The sequence below is a fragment of the Anabas testudineus genome, chromosome 2, assembly GCF_900324465.2.
Source record: "Anabas testudineus chromosome 2, fAnaTes1.2, whole genome shotgun sequence".
Lineage (NCBI taxonomy): Eukaryota > Metazoa > Chordata > Actinopteri > Anabantiformes > Anabantidae > Anabas > Anabas testudineus.
This window is the reverse complement of record NC_046611.1, coordinates 21,083,847-21,103,398: the sequence shown is the minus strand read 5'-3', so window position 1 is coordinate 21,103,398 and position 19,552 is coordinate 21,083,847. Positions and strand designations below refer to the sequence as shown.

At 41.1% G+C, this 19,552-nt stretch overlaps 1 protein-coding gene across 2 annotated transcripts in view; it reads right to left on the bottom strand.

Moving 5' to 3' along the window:
* Positions 1 to 2,903: 2,903 nt before the first annotated feature.
* The window catches only part of fam49bb (family with sequence similarity 49 member Bb), a 31,340-nt gene continuing 14,691 nt past the window's right edge, over positions 2,904 to 19,552 (bottom strand). For both annotated transcript variants that reach the window (XM_026361601.1, XM_026361600.1), the window contains exons 3-12: positions 15,877 to 15,959; positions 14,646 to 14,767; positions 13,631 to 13,736; positions 9,406 to 9,545; positions 7,929 to 8,006; positions 4,513 to 4,629; positions 4,348 to 4,427; positions 4,135 to 4,261; positions 3,987 to 4,057; positions 2,904 to 3,283 (exon numbers count right to left, since the gene is read on the bottom strand). In XM_026361601.1, the coding sequence (XP_026217386.1) occupies positions 3,220 to 3,283; positions 3,987 to 4,057; positions 4,135 to 4,261; positions 4,348 to 4,427; positions 4,513 to 4,629; positions 7,929 to 8,006; positions 9,406 to 9,545; positions 13,631 to 13,736; positions 14,646 to 14,767; positions 15,877 to 15,949 (978 nt within the window). In that variant the 5' untranslated portion in view covers positions 15,950 to 15,959 and the 3' untranslated portion in view covers positions 2,904 to 3,219. The remainder of the gene's footprint in view (positions 3,284 to 3,986; positions 4,058 to 4,134; positions 4,262 to 4,347; positions 4,428 to 4,512; positions 4,630 to 7,928; positions 8,007 to 9,405; positions 9,546 to 13,630; positions 13,737 to 14,645; positions 14,768 to 15,876; positions 15,960 to 19,552) is intronic.

The window sequence follows — 19,552 nt, the reverse complement described above, 5'->3', positions numbered from 1 at the left end:
AAAGTGGATTATGTGTCTCTGAACCCATTCTTTGGAAGATTACTTTGATGCTTAGGTTCGTTGTTCTGCTGCATCACTTAACTTCTACTGAGCTTCAGATTGTGGACAGACACTCTGACATCACCCTGTGGGACCCTTCATCAATAGAGAAACCGGGGAATTCATTTTCCTTGTCACAATGACAAGTGGTCCAGGTCCAGAGACAGCAAGGCAGTCCCACATCATGATGCTCACCCCACCATATTTCACTGTTGGGATGATGTTTTCCTGTTTGAGCAAGGTTCTGACACTTTTTCTTGGCCTGCATGCAAATAAACAAACTTTCAAATGCACTAGAAAGTAGCATTGCCATACTAACTCTTAGCATTTAAGGCAGTCCATCGAGTTCCTCTGAAATATAACAAGAACCAAGGCACCAATACCCTCCAACAATCAGACCAACTGACAGATATTCAAGGTCAAACTCCATCAGAAATTTGCATGCTGCTTCGTCGCTGCAGTTCACGTGTACAAAAATAAACAAACATAAACTCAACCATCATTTTTAAGGGTGATAAACCTGAAACACGTGATAAACACAGAGAGGAAAACCTGACTTGATGTCAGATTGTTAGATTCATTCATTTAGAAAACTTTAACACAAGGTGTAAGCAGTGTGTTCCCATTTTAATCACTCTCTCCCTCAAGGACTTTAAAACCCACCCAGGACCGCACCACTTTATTTCCTTCCTTTCCCATATCTGTTAGTGCAGCGATGCTGCAGAGGACACACCCAGCCACACTCTGCTGCCTCTCTGTTTCTCTCTCTTTGACCCTGAGAAGTTCTCCACCACGCTGCTGATAGTGCTGCAGTTCCCACCCAGCAGTAGCCCCCTTCTCGTGCTAAAGCAAAACTGGAAGGTTAGGGGAGTGAGAATGATTGGAAAGGACATTTCCATTGCTCTCTTTCGTTCTTATTGAAGGGTGAGTTTGAAAGGAGAGAAAAACCTTTAATGTGTAGGGAAGAAATAATGGTTCCAGAAAAGCTTTTTGTCAATGGCAGGGTGATGGGCACTTGTCACTGACCTCATGCAGTTATGTTTTTTAATGAGCCATTAATTACATTGGACATGGACTGATCATAAAAGGTAGAAAGAGCTCAATGGCTCAAATGAAAAAGCAGTGGATGTGTAACAGTAACAAAAATATAAATGAGTATTTTTCATGAGCACAAAAGAAAAAAGGAAAAATGTTTTTTTCAGGTTTTTCTTTTCTTTTTTTTCAAAGTTTCTCATTAATTCATTAAACTTATCTTTACTGCCGCTGGAACTAAACCTAAATGCTCTCGTTCGTGTTGAATCATTAATGTTTAAAGGAGCAGCTTATTTATATTATTTTGTCCTTACTGCATTGGTTGCTATTTGCTAAAGTCCCGTCTCCTCAGTGATACTGTTATTTGTTTAACTTTAACACAATTCTGTAGCATTTTATTTAACGTTTTTAATTCAGATATAACTTAGGTTACAGCATGTTATAGTATCATAAAGCTGAAGGCAAGAGGCCACTACTTCTCTATATACCCCTCTTTTAAACCTTCATGTTAAAGCACTCCCATCCCCAGTATAGGGGGAAATTTTTTTTTTCAATACACCAGAGAAATCACAATAAACACAGTGCTAAGTTTTCATCACATTTTCGAATGTAAGAAGTTGAACTCACTCATATTGTTGACATACCAATAGTTTTAAAGTTTATCTATCATCTAGCTTTAGGGTTCTGGGTCAGACTACTTCCTGGCCGGGTGTATTTACTTGTTGCTGCCTGTTCATAATAGGTGATGTTTACATAACAGGTTTTAATGCTCGGTTATGACGTGTTAGTCAGATCCAATCTTTTTCTGTTGATGCTTGACATATTTGACATGACAGGCGTGAACACTTCTGCTGTCCTGTGATCCCAACATCACAGGATTTCCTCCATAATGTCCAATAAAATTCAATGAATAAGAAAAGATCTGACACACATATGTTTAGACCCTATGTTGTTGTTTTTATACGTCACTTCCACAGATGAAACAAAGGAAAGACGTAATGAGTTAAAAAATAAAGCTCAGTCTGTTTATTCTGAAATGTTTTTCTACCATCTTTCTTGGTATCTGACACTGGATATTAAATCAAAGCAAAAGGCTACAGGCAGCTAACAGGCTACAAGAGCAAGAAATACTACTACAATTCTACTTGCCTTCCTAAAAGTCACAAAACTGTTTGCAAGTAACATAATAAACAAAACAATATGCCGCTCTCCAGCACTCGGTTCCCTACAACGTCAGCACTTTCAAAGTAAATTCATGCTACATTAAATAATTGTTTTCGCCTTCTTGAGTCTATTGTTGAACAGTGTTCATTCCATTAGTTTGTTGTAAATATTACTGCTTCAACGTGGGATGACCAATCAAAGATCGAACCTGACGGTTGTAGAAAACCTCAGTTTAATTCCTCCAACCACGACATACTGTCCATTTACAGTACACACTCTCAATTTTAATTTGATTTTGCACACATCACAGTTTAAAGTTTTCAAAAGAAAAATACAACTATGAAAACAAAGACGTATGCACAAAGTAAAACCTATAAAAAATATAAAAACAGTACTCTTAAATCTCACTTCGACAAGTACCATTCCAATAACAAAACATTTAATAATGCACATCAGAGCAGACAAATGAAACTGAACCACTTGTTTTTAAATAGAAAGAAAATTCATCATTTTCATCATGCAGAGGATGTAATATTAAATAACGAATCAAACAAAAATAATATATACTTCTTATATATATATATATATATATATATATATATATCTTTTTTCAATTTTCAAGTCAAAGCACTCCCATCCCTGATATAGGGAAAAAAAAAAAAAAAAAAAAAAAGATATCCTTTTAAAAACACCAGAGGAATCACAATGCTCTCATTAGCTGCCACTGTAGCATGGCCTTTTATCGAAAATATTACAGCAACATCTTTTTGGCACAGAAAAAGACGTTCATAATGGCAGTAGCATTTTGCATTATAAAAGAGGGCGGAGCCGTAGCTCTTTTTCTATTAAAAAAATACAATAAAAAAGGCAAAAGAAAAAAAAATAAGAAGAAGAAAAAACAAACATTCTGTGCACCGACATCAGTCGGGAGAGTGGCGTCTCCCCCCAGCAGGTTGTGAGGCAAGCAGTTGTAGCAGCTCAGTCCTACTGCAGCATGCTCTTGATAGCCTTGTTGGTTGACTCATCATTCAGATGCTTGGTTGTGTACCTGCAGGTGACAGAAAAATAAACAAATCAATGACTGAATCACAACTTTCTACTGTGCAAACAGTGATGGAAGACGTATTCAGATCCTTCACTCCAGTCACAGTACCCTTAAAAACATATCCTGTAACACATATATTAATGCATTATATGATCACTGATACTGATGGAAACGAGTAAATCTATGTATGTATAATCCAACACTGCACATTAAAATTCGTCTGTCATATTAGAGTTGAGAATCACTCTGACTGTACAAGCAGATGACCTCATGTAACCAGGTAGAGCCAGTCTGCCTCTGGCCCGGCTACAGAGGCAGATACAGATGTGAGGTCACCACAGAGATGCCCTGTGTCAGCTCCAGCAGCTGTGAGCATTAGGCAAGCCGGGTAAAAACTGGGAGCCTGCGAGGGCACGAGGTGTCAGTTGTAATCAGCCTTTGTGCAGAGGCTGCGACACCCAACACAAATCCAGCACAGAGGGCTCACAGTTGATCAAATCCCCAGTGAAGAGTGAGTCACTGCGCTGGAGGGAAGTGAAATAAACCGAGAGGTCTGTCGGCTGCTCGGGAACAGGCACCAATATCATCCAACTCGCAGCGTGAGCAGCCACCTCCTTTTCAATGAAAACCACACCTGGTGAGCTTCACTCACAGTACTTGCTGAGCTGCAGGGTAAAAACACAATTTGATCGCAGCATGATCTCACCTGAGAGCGTTGAGAAGGCCTTCGACGCTGTTCGGAGGCTGATCTTTAAGGACTTTGATGCAGCCTTTCATCTGTGGACCAGAAACAGACTGTTAGCTGTAGAACAGGCAGTGAAGCGTGACGGTGGAGTAAACATGGCCGTACTCACGTCGATTTTGGACGACTTGGCAAAAGCTCCCACAGGATGCACGTAGTCGTACAGGATGATAACCCCGACCATGACCCGCAGACAGAAAGAGACCGTCTCCTCGCTGCTGAATCTGCTGCGGTACTCCCTGCAGGACACAAAGGACTAATTAGATCCACGAAGGTAACAGAAAACATGAGGGGCAGCACAGGTCAAACACAAAAAGTCACTTACGGTGTTTCCAACATCACTTTACACACCATCGCCATTGTGCTTAAACAGTCCGTCGTGTTCTCAATAGGCAGGTTCTTGTGCTGTAAAGACACAAAGACAAAAGTAAATGAGAGGACGCTTTCACATGGCTATCAAATGGATCACAGCGTGTCCTGTCTGCCTTACCTCAGATACAAACTTTGTTGTGCTGTCACTTAATGTCTTCAGCATGGGTGTGGCATCGGCGTAGAACAGAGATATCCGATTGGCCAGTTCGTTGTTGACTTCATTTTCACCATCAGCCTGAAAAAACATTTTTAAAATGAAATCATACATTTAATTTTTTACAGAGAAGAGACAGTTGCGTTTGTCTTTACACCAGATCAAATCTAATACATCGATTTAACTTGCACAAACTCTGACTTTCATTACTGAATTCACCGTCATCAGCTGTTCTTTCAGAGATGCAGCTCACTGTGGTTTCTGCAGCGTTGACCAAATTACATTAGAGACCTTTTTAATACGATGTAGGCTGAAACTTAACAGCCTTTTAATGTCAAGACCATAAAACAAGAAGATATAAGTGAAAATTTAAAATGAGATCATTTACACTACACCGCTGCTTTAATTCTTGTCCATGATATCAATTTGTTGTCATACTGCTATATTCACAACATGTGGTGGAAGGCTGACCTCGCATGATGTAAGAAAAGGTCAGAATCTATTTTATAGCTTCTTAACTGGTTTAGTTTAGTGTTTGATGATGAGCAGTGTCTTTTGCAAATCTCTGCGTTTGCGCGACTCTGGTGACTGTGTCTAGAGACCAGTTAGGTATCAATAACATAGTCATGACGTGCTTCTGTGCTGTCCACCCTTCTTCCCAGCTGTATATAATGATAATTTCCTGATCAACTGAGGTGACGTGAGCTCAGAGAGGATGGACAAATGGACTTATAGACGTTTAAATACGGAAAGTTATGAGTGTTATTAGAATAGCCGCCAATAGAGTTGACACTTCACCACACAGAGAGGGTCGAGTACGTCACTACATTGTGACATGTCTGAACTTCACTTGCTTGCGATGCAAGTTGCATTTTAGTGAAAGGACACTGAAATATCAATTCTGCTATTAAAATATATAAAGAGCAGGATTTATTCAAAACACCTTCATGAAAAGGCGAAGACACATACAGCGTCTGTGTATAAGGACGTTTTATTTTTGGGTTTTTCACTCCTCATCATCATGCAGAGCTTGAATAGATTGTTTTTGTGCATATCAAAGCTGTTTAATTAAATACGATGCTGACAGAAAAATAAACCACATCACCGAGCCCTCCTTGCTCTTCTTGGTTTCCCAGCTGACTAACATGTTCTCCTTCTTTACAGTTTCATACGGAACGAGACGCTGAAAACACCTGGCTGATAACAAAGAACAAGGTGGCTCTTGAACGGCCTGTTCTAATTTTGTCTGCATATCTAAATAATGAGAACATCTTCTGCTTTTATGGGAACACTGACAGAATACGGATAATCTCCCCTAAATTTCAAACCAATTCATGTTCTAACAAATGATGACATATGAGCTCAAAGACTGTTTACCGCGGGGACAGATGCGTTTCATCTCAGATGTCTGAATGATTCAGTCGTCTGATTGGTGACTAAAATGCTGCTGCTGCTGCTGCAGTTACAAGGAAAGACTGAGCAGCCTAAGCATCCTTCAGCAATGACAGGTCCTAACGACAACTTGTCTGAGCCCATTTGCCTAATGGCGTATTCCAGTTTGGAGAATAAATCCTCCTGTCAGACGGGTCAAAACTAAGAGCAGTTTTAGTTCGTTCTGCACTCACACACTCAAAGACGAAAATCTCTCAATTTTCTGCACCAAGTATCTTCCTGATGTCCTCGAAACCACTGAATAAAGACACGTATCTGGTGAAGTTCAGCGTGCATGTTACAGGAGAGTGAACGGGTCCTTGAATTTTACATCTGAAGACGTAGTATAAACATGAGCATATGGACAGTTTATCCATATCATCAGTGCCATGACTCCACCGTCGGGAATCATTCTCTGGGACTGTCAGCATCTTATGCTGCATTTTCTTTTGCACATTGTTTTGTATTCATTATTTATCGGCTCACAACTGATTATGAGGATTATTTGCACGTGGTCATAAATAATGACGAGCAGGTAAAAAGACGAAAAAAGGAGGGGACTGTGTGGTCCCTAGATTTCATTTACTTTTTGGTGCAGCAATAGCTGACCTTTCAATAGTCAGCTGTTGTTAGGACACATACACTAAATCAAACGCAGATCATCATTAGCATTGTTTTGAAGTAGCTGCCTGATGAATAATGGTCCACTATGTGCTCTGTTTTTAGCCTCCACCATCCCACAGCCTACAGCAAATTACAAACAGCAATAATCTTGTTTGTTCACCACTGTAAGTAAACCCTTAGAGTTAAGAAAGTTGTTCAGTGGACAGATGTTTTGCACCAATTTTCAAAGACAAAATGCATAAATCTGCTAAATGGTTGATGGTGCTTCCTTTGATCATTAGTTTTTTCTTTTTCTCTCATGAGGATTTGGGCCACTTTGCTGTCTTGGGATCAGATTCTTCTACTTCAAGTCTGCTGCGCACCAGTGTTTTTAACTACACATGACGGTCAGACATCAGATTGAGTGGCACTGACTGAACAGCCTGAGAACTTCAACATTTCTGCTGTCCAACTGATCCCAGCAGTCTGTGCTGGGATTATAATGAGAACTGAGGCCTTTAATCAGCATCAAGCCTGAGAACAGACAAACTGTGATGACACACACATTTATAATTGAGTTCATTCAATCAGAGTCAGTGTCATACAAAATTATAGACTGCTTAAAATGAAGACTTTTTTTTATTTTAAAATAAACTCAGTCAAATCTGGTGAATCTCTTCACATGCGATATAAATGCTACCTTTAACAAACATAAACACTGGTACATCAGTGGCTGTGCTACATGTATAAACTGGACAAATCCATTGTCCATTAAAATGAAAATCTGATAATGCTTAAATCTGGAAAAAAAAAGTGTTAGAAATGTAAAACTAATCTTTGCTTCTAACTCCTGATCACAGGTTATGATTTGTTGTTGACATGAGTTATGAGCAGCTCAACTGAAGTGTGGTGTTTCCTTATGTTTTATATTTTAAGGATTTTTAGAGGCTTTAAATGTGGAAGTGTCCAATATTTCAAAAAATAAATAAATAAAGTAAAGTAAATGAACTCTTCAATTCATTTACTGCATGTATGCTGTATGCATGCAGACTATTTAAATTAGAAAACATCTGTTTTATCATGACTTTTTGCACCGAGTTTGTTGTGATGTGTCGCTCAAATTGTCAGTAACTAGCACATAAACTGTTTGTGAACCACACTGAAATATCCTAATCTGAATGAGATGATATGATGAACATGTGCAGTGAGAGAACAATGTTTTTTGTAGTTGCATTTAACATGTCATGTAAACTGTGGATATGATTAGAGCCCCTTCTGCAAATTCGGGGTTTCCGTTAAGGACAGCATTCTCACCACCCAGAGAGGAGAGGACATAATGTGCTCACCGGTACGTTGTTAATCCGCATGCGGCTCAGGGTTCTCCTGTAGTAGCTGAAGTCATTCTGGATGGCAGGAGTTGTCATCTGCAAAAACAACAGGAATGCAGCTTAATAAAGAGTTTCTCTGTGTGTCTGCAGGAGGAACAGCCTGCAGCAGGACATCTAGTTCTGGATCAAACACACCATTGTCATGACACAATGTTTTACCCAACAAGGCAGAAACGTAGCTTTGGGGAGGGGATGACATAAAAAGAGCACTGATACAATTACAATATTATTTGCTGTGCTGGATTTGAATCCTCTGACACTCATCCCCCTTTACATCCACATCCCTGCTCATCCTGTCAGAAAATATTTGGTTATCCCCCTGGTGAAGTCCGGCTGCACATGGGTAGAGTTTGTGATATGTCAACAATTATACAGATGACAAAAAGGTACAAAGGGCCCCATTAAGGAGAGGCGAGCGAACCACTTGATGTTATTTACAATAAAAACCTCAGATTAAAGCCACAGAAGTCAGTTAACCTTCAAGAAATATGAATAATCTGGTTTAACTTGAAGCCAAACTGACACCTTAAAACTAGAAGTAACCAACCAGAGAGCTTCTTTTAAATGTCACCACCAGTGAGAGCTCATCGTTTAGCTAATTATCCTCATTCCTGTTTGAGCCTGTCACAGTCAAAGCTGCACTGACAGCCTGCTAATCCCGCCACAATAGACTGGTGCTCTGTCTGTGTCCACTGTGTCCACCAAGAGAGACAGGCTGCTTCATCAGGGAGGGGCTGCATGCCGCACAGACACTTTAACTAGGTCAGAAGCCCATGCACAGGTGTGAAAGATTGATGAATAGGCTTGGCATGCCACCTTGTACCCCCTACCTTCGAGTTTTTATCTCGCCAGCCTGGCTAGTGGGCACTAATTGGGACATTGCAGCAAATCGCCTCAGGGTGCTGGGGTGGGTTTTTTAGGTTTTTGTATCCAAGGAGCGAGGGCGTAGGAGAACCAGTTCACCCACTGTCTAACCAGATGAGTGCTCACACAATTACGTTTTTGATAACAGGCGTTCAACCGACACTCACGCTTGTTTCCTGGCGTTTAACATTTTTGCACGTTAGCAATTTGTCTCTGAATTCAAGCCAGATACGTGCTTCATGTTTCCTCCCTCCACATTATGCAGAAATCGACTCAGGACAACAATAATTTGCAGACCTCTTTCCCCAAAATAACCCTTATTAGCCATTCTACTGACATCTACTGTATAATAAACAGCAGAGCAGGATTAGGATTCAAATTAAATGCTGATCACTGGCTGCAGTTTAAAACTGCACAGAGCAAAAATCAATTCAGCAGCATCAGCAGCCTGTAAGTCTGGTTTGTATCACAGGAGAAAAGTGCAGAGTTTACATCAACATCTAAATGGTGAGTATGGGCTTTAAATGCAGCAACTGACACTAGGAATACGTTGGAGAAATGAGCGTCTTACTTTAAGCTCATCAAAGCGCAGTGTGAAGTGCAGGATCTCGGCGAACTGCTTGGCCAGCGCCTGCTCCCGCTCCAGGTGCTGAGTGGGGTCGTTGTAAGTCAAGCTGGTGAGAGCTCCCAGGAGGCTGTGCAGAGCCGCCTCTGTACCAAAAAAAGATTTTTGTGTTAGAGGTTCAGCGCTGTCAGAGGACGGGCATAAAAAACAGAAAACATCAGCTTCTATGCAATAAGCTGTTTTAAATTCTCTAAGGAGCGAGATGTAGTCCTTGAACTGAGACGTGTGAACTGCTCCAGGACGTCAGGGAGTGTTGCTAAATAACTCTTCAAGCACCCAGTTAACAGCTGAAATCTTAGCACTACCTGCAAAAGGCCGCAAGAAAGAAGGGAAAGGTGCCGATAGCATCTGTGAAGTAATAAAAACTCAGAGTGCATGAACAATTACAGAGCTGAAACTAATCATTATTTAATCAGTTAATTGATTGCTTCGTTACTTTAAGAAATGTCAAACACTGAAGAAAAGCCGAAGGTGATGTTTTGTGTTGTTTTTGGTCCAAGCAACAGTTGAAATGCAAAATGTATTCAATTCAGCATCATCATCATATGAAATACTGAGACGCTGTAGCCGGCCATTAGTTAATTACACAGTAGCTAATTTTCTGCCCATCAACTAATCGTTTCAGAATTTATTATTATTTTTATTTTTATTATTATTATTATTATTATTATTATTATTATTATTATTATTATTATTATTATTATTATTATTATTATTATTATTATTATTATATAATATCACAGCTCTACAAAACATACATCACTGGTTAAATCTAAAAGCTGTTTCTCAACTTAACATGTTGTGTTTGCTTCCAGTTGTTTACACGACCCTGGGCTGTAGGAAACTGAAGGGCAACACTTTACAAAACTAACAATTATATAATTAAGTCAGTCTTTGCTTCAGTCTCATTCCCAGCCTTGAGTTTTAGTTTGTTGGTTTTACAAAATAACTGAATTTGGGGCCTCCTCTGGCTCTGCAAAGCTGAAACTAGCTAAGAACAAATAACTTAAATAATGATAAATGAGAAAGAATTAGTTGCAGCCACATTGCAGAATATCCTGGTACAAAATGCATCTACTTATACTCTAGTCAGTGTATTGAAATAAAGAGTGAACACACCATTCAATCTTGACTTTACGAGCTACATTAGGGGTCAAATCACAAAATCTGCTATTATTCTCAGGTCTAATCTGCACTCACAAACACACCAAGTCAAATTTTCCTCATTAACCCACAAACACAAACTTGGCTCAAATGGCCTTAAAATCTGATTAACACATCATCCTCGATCTATGAAACCAACAGGAGGGAGATTATTCGACAGTAAGTAGTGTGAATAAGGCCAGAAAACTGCTCCTGAAGTGGATGGTAGCCACAGTTAGATATGTGACCAGTGCAGTGTGTGGGCCAGCTGATGCACCCTGATTAGGACAGAGACAGATAATGGCGCAGTGGTGGTGCCCAAAGTGCCCAGGGCCAAGTGCCAGTCGGGGGTGGGGGGTGGGGGGGCAGTGTTTGGAGGGGGCCGAGAGGCTTTCCTGCTCACATGCAGATGAGACATGGGACTAATTATCTCAATGGCATGAAATTGGGGAGGGGAGGCGGGTTAATTCAAGCAAGATTACACTCATTGTTTTGACAGTAAGTAAATACAAAGCCTGTGCCATGCCTTGACATAGCATACCCATAGACCGATAATTAGGCACACATGAGGAGCAAATGGGGAAAAGATTAAGTGAAATGCAGTCAACAACTTCCTAGCAAGTGGCATTATTAAACAAACATGTCTTGTTCAAACACCTAGATTTGAAGAATGAAAAAAATAGAAAACCTTTAAAGCCCAGGGGGCATTTTATTCATAGATGCAGACAGTGCTTAGAATTCAGTCTAGACGCCGGAGAGACGCTTCAATAATGACATAACCCAGACAAGCTCGACATCTGATGCAATGAAGCTGCGTGGTACTAAATGAGCACTTGAAATATATTACAGTGTACAGTCACAGTGTATTATACAATTCTTGTTGATCACATATGACGACGAGCATGTCAACATAACCCAGAAACAAGCAGATTCAGAGCGCAGCACTTAAGATAATCACAATGGGACTTTTAAAAGACGGACGGAGCGCTGGCAGTGCACTGCAGTAAATTGAGCACGTTTGACATTCTGTAATGACTCCCATCTGCTTGGGCCAGCATTTGCAGCGAAGCAGCTGATTAAAAATGGCCTTAGTAGTGCAGTTTTTTTTTTCTAACTCTCCACTTCCCAGTCCAAACAGAAGTTAAGACGTAGCGTCTTTCAGACCCTCAGAAATGAGCCACTCTGGTATGTCGGGAAGTCGGAGAAAGGAGGGGCGGAGGGAGATGTCTGATCTCATCAGGTCACGGCAGAGCAGGCGAGCATGTAGGCGCTTTACTCACAGAGGGGAGGGTCAGAGGATAGAGCGACTTTAGTCTCGTCTAGACCCAACAAACAGACTTCCCAGACAGACTAAAATTAAAATCTGTTCCTGTAAATAACAGTAAATCACAACAAATTGTAAGGATGAAACTGATTCTATGTGGGTCTGTTAACTAGTAAATGTATATAGTTCTGTCTGCAAAGATAAAATTAAGCCAAATAAGGGTTTCTAGTAGGGTGTCTGGTAATTTGCGCTAGAGAAATCTGTCACTTCATTTTATGTGCAAAGCCAATTAGTAAACAGCACTACAAATTCATTATTTAATAAACAGATTAATTAAAGTCTTTATCAAGTGAAAATGTCAAACATTTGCTGATTTTATGATGTGTGAAACAAAACAAGCAATAATTCAGGCTAATTCATTGACTAAACGGACTAGAGCTCTTCTAAATGAATCACCAACTGTGTCTGGTACAATGTGCAAGTCATTTATTAAGCACATGTCAAACAAAGTGATTTCAATTTATCAAATATGTGAATTTTGCAGCAGTTCTTTGTTTCATATTCCTATAAACAAAACAAGCACAATGAAAATATCAGCTTGAATTCAAGTTCAATTTATCTTAAATTTAAGGTGTTATTGTACAAACTGCTGGTTTGAGAAATGTAAACCTGATCACTCATTGTATGAGTCAAGTTAGTTCATGAACCTGTCGTTTCACCTCTACAATATCAACAACTACATTTATACTACATAAACAATTCATCATCAAGGTTTTTAATCAGGCAAAGAATTCAGTAATTCAAATGTGAAAATTTTACTGCTCTTAGTGTTTTATTACTGTAAAATGAAAATTTTTGGTTTCCAGGTTGGTTTATAGCTAGAAAATGTTGATTGCCAGTGAATTTAAGTAAGATGCAACATATCATTTTATTGATTTCAAATATCTCTAATTTCACAATCTTCTCTCACTAATATCTTCTCCTCAGCTACGTCCTGAGTGTGATATATGCTATGCAGATTGCTCCAACAGCCTGTAGTAAAGGACTTCTTCATGTGCAGCAGGCCGCCGAGGCCACTGTGGCCCCTGAAGCCTAAAGTCAAGACAGTGAAATAGAGCAGCAGCCAAGGATGGGAGGTGACCTACTTTGTTACATAACAGCCTTTGCCAGGCTGCCGTCACCAAATGCTCCCAATGACTACATCCTCTACCACTAGAAATTCAGCGCTGACGATATCGAGACACGTATGACTCCACCCCTGTGACCTCAGCCTCAGGGTTATAAGAAGATCAGGGAGCAGTAAGCCTACTCCCCCACCACCCTGTATCTATGCTAATTAAACAAGCTATAGCCCCATCCTACACAAAAGGTCAGAGTACAGTGCTATGCAAGCAGCATGTTGTGAAATGCACTGCTGTGTGGATTTTCAAAGGCGGTTTATCTAAAACTGGGGCTCATGTTAATGTCTGTTGACTTTTGCAGCTCAGCAGTCAATATTGGAGGTGGACATGCAAACAACTGGGGTCATGCAGGGAGTTCTGGGAGTTCTTTGTGATGCCACTATAAAAAAATAAGTGTGTCTTTCATGGACAAAAATGACAAATTACACTAAAATTCTAAAATTCAGTTCCAGTATTTGAGAAAAATCCCACAGGACACCTGAGCCAGTTCAGTTTGAAACTGCATGTATATATTTTGTGTGTGTGTGTCTTTCCTAACCTACATATCAATGTTCCTGTGTGCACAGCACAGGCAGATAGATACCTAATCTCTGGGAGAACTCATAGAACTTCTTCAGTTTTCCCACTAAGGGAACGACAGCCGCCCACGCCTGGTCCTGTAAGGCCTCGTCACTTGGATTCTGGATCGCCTGGAAATATTAGAAAGCACAATTAGCAGAGATGCAAGCATTTGTGATCAGGTGTTGTTAAGAATTATGTGGCTTCAGCGAGAGCTGTGCAACATCTGATAAAGTCAACTTGAGTCAAGTCTGAAAATGAAAACATTAGGAGGTGTGCCATCAGAAACGTGACCTCATCTCCACTTCAGGTGAGCATTAGCAGCTACTAGCATAACATACATGCTACTCTATGAACTGTCAGGGTTGAAATGCGCTGTGGATAATGTAGACGGTTTTCTATAAAGACTCAAAATCCTTTGTTATCACAGTGGTACACGAGTACTAATATGTTTTTTTTTTTTTATCCACACTAAGAAGATAGGAAACTTGTTTTCACTTTTCTTCCTGAACTTTCTTTAACAATTAACAATGTAATTGCCAATTTCTGAGGCTACAGAAGGAAACGGTCTAAACCCTGCAGTTCCCAAAATCACTATCACTAATCATTATTGGTCAGTGTGAAGCCAAAGATGAGAGAAAAATATTAATTTGGCAGGAAATTCAATTGAAAATGTCTGTAGTGTCACGCTTCGTACATTTGTGGCCTTGTAAATAGACTGAGGTTTGAATCTGAAGTGTTTGAATAATTATACAACTACTGTGAACTATTCTCAGTGGTGAAGGTTATTCATTCAACTTGTTTAAAACTGCTGCTACACTACTACTACTACTACTACTACTACTACAACTCTTCCCATCAATGAGCCACTGAGCTCTTAATAAGACCACTATAAACTAATGTTTAAACTAATGCATAAACAGGGTGATTTGCAACCCTCTGCTGCGCAGACTCTCCTAGCTCTGCGGCAGCTCTACTGTATGTCAGTTGGAGATGAATTTGTTTTTGGGTTTTTTTTCCCCCTTTTAAATCAGGTTTACCTCTCTGATCTCCTGCCCTGCTCCCTTGTACGCCTGAAGCTCGTCCAGGATCCCTTTCGCGTCCTTCAGCACCACGTCCACTTGATCCCACACCTCTCGCTCTGCATCTGTGGGCTGGGCATCTGCAGTGGACAAGGTCAACAAGGCAAATGGGACTGGCATCTAATCCATATTCACACTAGCTCTCAACATGCAGTAAAAGATACACCGATATGACCAAACGTTTAATATCCAGCTTTCAATTATGCACATCAAAGTTCACTTAGATAACCTAATCTTTCCAATGCTTCCAGTTTAGTTTTGGCACCACCCACTTTCCAGGCTGAGAGGAGGGAAATGGAGCAAGATAAGAGGAGATAAATGAGAAGGGTTAGGCACCCTCTTGCAGCTTTCTAACAGCTCTGGGTGTAGAAATGGTTAAATTTCAGAGTTTTTATTTTGCCTTGAGAGAAGTGGCAATGAAGAATGGCATCACTGTGAACCTGTTCCACCACCTGAAGCAAGAACACCTTGCCAAGTGTGATGACTGCAACCTCCTGCTGCCATGCAGAAGAAATACCTAAAACACAGCTCACAGGAGCAGCTACAGTTTAGCTAGCTACAGTTTACTATTGAGCGTGTTGCATTGTAATTTATTTAGTTTGAAATCATTTATATTTTGTGTGAGCCTTGAAAGGGAAACAGTTTTCTAAGAGTGTCAATGTGATGCTGGGAAAGAGGTTATTTTAAAGGAAACTTTACCACATAGAGCAATGCTGCATAAGACGCATGTGTTGGCTATAAAACTGATGTTCTTTTAATATAAAAATCACCCAGAAACAGTCTGAGCTCTGTGAAGCACTGTTTTCTCTAAAGGTATGACCGACTCTCTGGGTTTGCCAAGTGTGAGAATACTATAGTGCAGGTTCATGCCGTGTTGAGAGGCCTTAGGCTACACAGGAGCTGAACCTCACTGCTTTATATTTAAGGAAGAGGGGGGGCACTGCTGCAACTCTGCCCTGATTGATATTCTGCACCCACCCACTGTGAAAGAGGCAGGTTGATGGAAAAGTGCAGAAGCTCTGGTGGAAGATTTGATTTCCTTCTTGCCGCTGGGAGGAACATAGTGTAAATGATAAGTGGGGGTGAAAAGACTCAAGAGTTCCAGAGCTGATGATGCTTTGCTGATAAATTCATGTGATCAATATCAGAGGAGAGGGAAGAATCACTTTAAAAAACAGAGAGCACTCACTTTCAAAATCAAGGAAAAAATTAGGCTCCTGTTCCAAATCTGCGCACGTCAGAACTTTCAGTAGGTTCCCCATGTTACGAAACCTGTTGAGGAGAAATGAGAAAAATCAGTAATAAGCCAGCAGCGTAAATGAGCAGGTGGTGATTTACTGCTGCATCCACGACACTTCACTCCTGCTCCGCTTTGCCGCTCTGGTGCCTGTATGAACTCGCTGGTGCCCCAGATGTGCCCAGCATTCCCGTCGGACCCCCAGTGTGTGTTTCCTGTGCCCAGGCGCTTAACAACCAGATGTGAAACCACTAAGTTCCAAAAATAAAAAACTCAGTTTGAGTTTTTCTGCTTTGTTAAGTTGTAGAGTATCAAGAGACGGTTGTATGCAAAATAATCTATTTTACAGGCCTCTACAGGGAAATCCCATTTAATAATATGAGGTCTGTAGCTGTTTGCTGCACATAATGAACGCTGATGTCGACAAGAAACATGAGAGGAGCAGGTTCTGAAGTATGAATCAGTGTTGTGCAATGCAGTATCTGGATCACAGGAGCTGAAATATAACATTAATATTTCACATGCCTTAGAAAACCCAGGTACATACAGCACATTTGGCACAATATCGAAAAAAGTTTATTAGGAACAAAACTAACACCATCTAATATGGCATGCAGGTCACAACGTTCAGTTGTACAGAAGTGTAAAGCTCTTTTTGAACTGTGTCTTTTGAGCTGCTGGTCCATTGTTCTTTCAGTTTCTGTTCAATTATATGAAACAGAACAGTGACACATTCTTATAATAGATAAGCTCAAATCCAGTTTGTTTTATTTGCTTGCTATATGTAATTAATCAATTATCAAATTGGTTAATTTTCTGAAAAGAAGTATCAGTACCATAGTATTACCTGTAATTTTAATAGGACATCACATGTCCTATATACAAGGTCTTGCTTAAAGGAGACACAAAATAAATGATAATGGAGAAAGAGTGCAGATTATCACACTGACCTCACTGTCACACCCACACCTCCTCTGCTGAGGCCCATGTATACAAAATACATACTGCAGTGTATCTATGCTCGACATGTACATCAGCTAAAAGCTGTTACTAGAAGTGACAGGAGCTAGAAAGCTCTTTGCTCTGGTGTTCCTGCAACTCCTAGAACGCGCAGACACCATCTTTCTTAGAAGTGGAGGTCAACAGGTATATGACAAGTCAGAGATCTGTGACAGTTTGTAGAGAGAAACAGTGGCGGGCTACATCAGTGTATAGATTTAAGTCGTGGTGAGACAGGCAGGATGTATTCTGAGAGGCTCGAAGGAGGCCCGATGCAGGAAAGCAACAAAGTTAAACTTCGGCAGGCAGATGTCAGTTAATATGAGTGGCAGGTAAAAAGCCAAAGTGACTGAAGGCCAGTGGTGGCAGAGTAAATCATGCCAACACAGGTAATGCTGGGAGACAGGGAGGTGCTGTGACACAGCAAAGTACACACTCAGCAGTCAGGAGCAGAGGGTTAGACGGGGCGCATTTAAAATGCATGAGGTGCATGTGAGAGGGGTGACATGGATTCCTGCGTCTTGAAAACCGAGCAGTGGGTCATGTCCTCATTTCTTTCATTTATTCATTTATATATATTTTTTACAGAGCAAATATTAGTGATGACAGGAGTTTTTCTTTGTTTTGTTTTTTTCTATATGACCGTTCGAGTACAAGTCTTGGATCGTCACATCAAACACACTACATCGGAGTAGGAAGAAGCAGGATTATTTGGGTTATTTGACATTAAATCCATTAGTTCAATCAGTAGCAGCCCTGTTTGTTTTTTGGTATTTTTACTTCAAAATAATCTTTCACATCTGTTACTCACTACTCAAACCCAGTGACCACCTGCAAAGAGCCACCTGCCTCATCTTATTACCCTCCACTAATGTGACCTGAATGTCTGACTGTGCCAGCGCTGGCACCTCGCTGGCCGTCAGAGAGAGGCACCTGATCCAGCCTCAGAACTATGAGAGCTGTCACTGACCTTACCCCGCTGGATGATGTGGGCACTACCACCTTTCAGACCGGCCGACTGGCAGGCGGAGCTGCCAGGGTTTGCGGAGCTGTGGCGCGGGGCGCTGGCAGCTCTGTAGGCACAGTGCGGCACGCTAGGGTTCTTTGAAATGAGGTCATTTTAAGGACGGGAATTTGCGTGGCTGCATTTCAAAGTCACCAGAGAATCTTGAAGTGCAGATACAGACTAAATTAAATCATTTACCAACTTTTATATCCTGCCACTTTAATTTCATTCTGAGAACTACCAACATTGGTAACTGTATAACACCTTATGACAACAGCCCTGCATATCAAGATACTAGTACATGAGTTACTGTGTGTACTGGTTGCTTGGTAATACTGTAAGAGGAGAGGAGAGGAGAGAGGCTGCCCAACAAGTCACACATAGAGCAGCAGAGAAAGATTGAGCTATTGGAAGTCCCTCTCCCTCACTGTCTGCAGCAGTACCCAGTATTCCTGGTTTCCTGGCTTGTCCTGGACAGCACAGAGAGCATGATGACAGTCTTGTTGTTGTTTTGAACCCCCCCACTGAGCCATCGCGTGCTCACAGTGAGGGAGAGAGGGCTGCTTCTAAGGCCATGGGCAGAATCTGACAAGCAGGAGCCCGCGTAGCTCTCCTATTGGCTGAGCTGATCTACCCAACAGCTCGCTGTATCCATGGAGCCCAAAAAAAATTTGGTACCATTGAAAACATTGTAGCAGCCAATCAGGAGCGAGCTCCGGGTTAGGAATGAGTACAGTAATAGTAGGACTTGAAAGTACATGAATATATTAATACAGATGAGGTAATGCGCCAAAAACAGTGGATTAGTAGTGAAGTGAAGTTCACTAGAGACGATGGACAAGTATTCAATACCACTATATATCTTTATGTGTAGCTCGGTGAACTCACATTATAAGGATCAGTTTTTCAAATAAAAATAATACTGCAAAATCTAATTGTAAAATCATTTAGGAAGCTAATTTTGGACTTTATCTACAAACGGTTGAATAAAATGTTGCCCCATCTTAAATATTTGCAGATGGTGCAGACAGGTTGAAGCTTATTTTGGTAAAGACACCAAAACAGTGCCACGCCCATGCAGCAACCTGACCTCTGGATGGCACTGCCATTTAATGTCTCCCAGCCCTGTGCCTCCCCTTTAATAAGCACACGGAGAAGCAGGGCGCAGCTGAATCTGAGCACTGCGGCAACGTCCTACAAAAATGGCTCAGGGGGTGATGGCTGTCTAATGCGAGCGAGGGATAGTGCTGACATTCCTCTACTCGGCTGCAGCATGAGAATCCACGTGCCCTGCTGCTTTACTATGGAAGAAAAACAACGCCCTCCCCACCCTAGTCGAGGGGTAGGGAGGGGTGTCACGTGGGCTCCGCCGTGGAGAGGCTGAGAGCTTGGCTGGGGTGTGGAAGGGGGATGGGAAGAGGTAGCAGCGGGTGTTTAGGTCTGAATTATTGTGGATCTGGGAGAGAGGAAAAAAATGCAAGGTTCATTTCAGCTTTTATAGGATATAAAAAAAAACAACAGTAATGTAGGTGAGGATATGTGCTGAATATTGTTGCGTGTGAGGAAGGGGAGGGATTTGAAGCGTCACACTGTGGCAGAGGCGGGCACAGCTAGGCAGCTTTA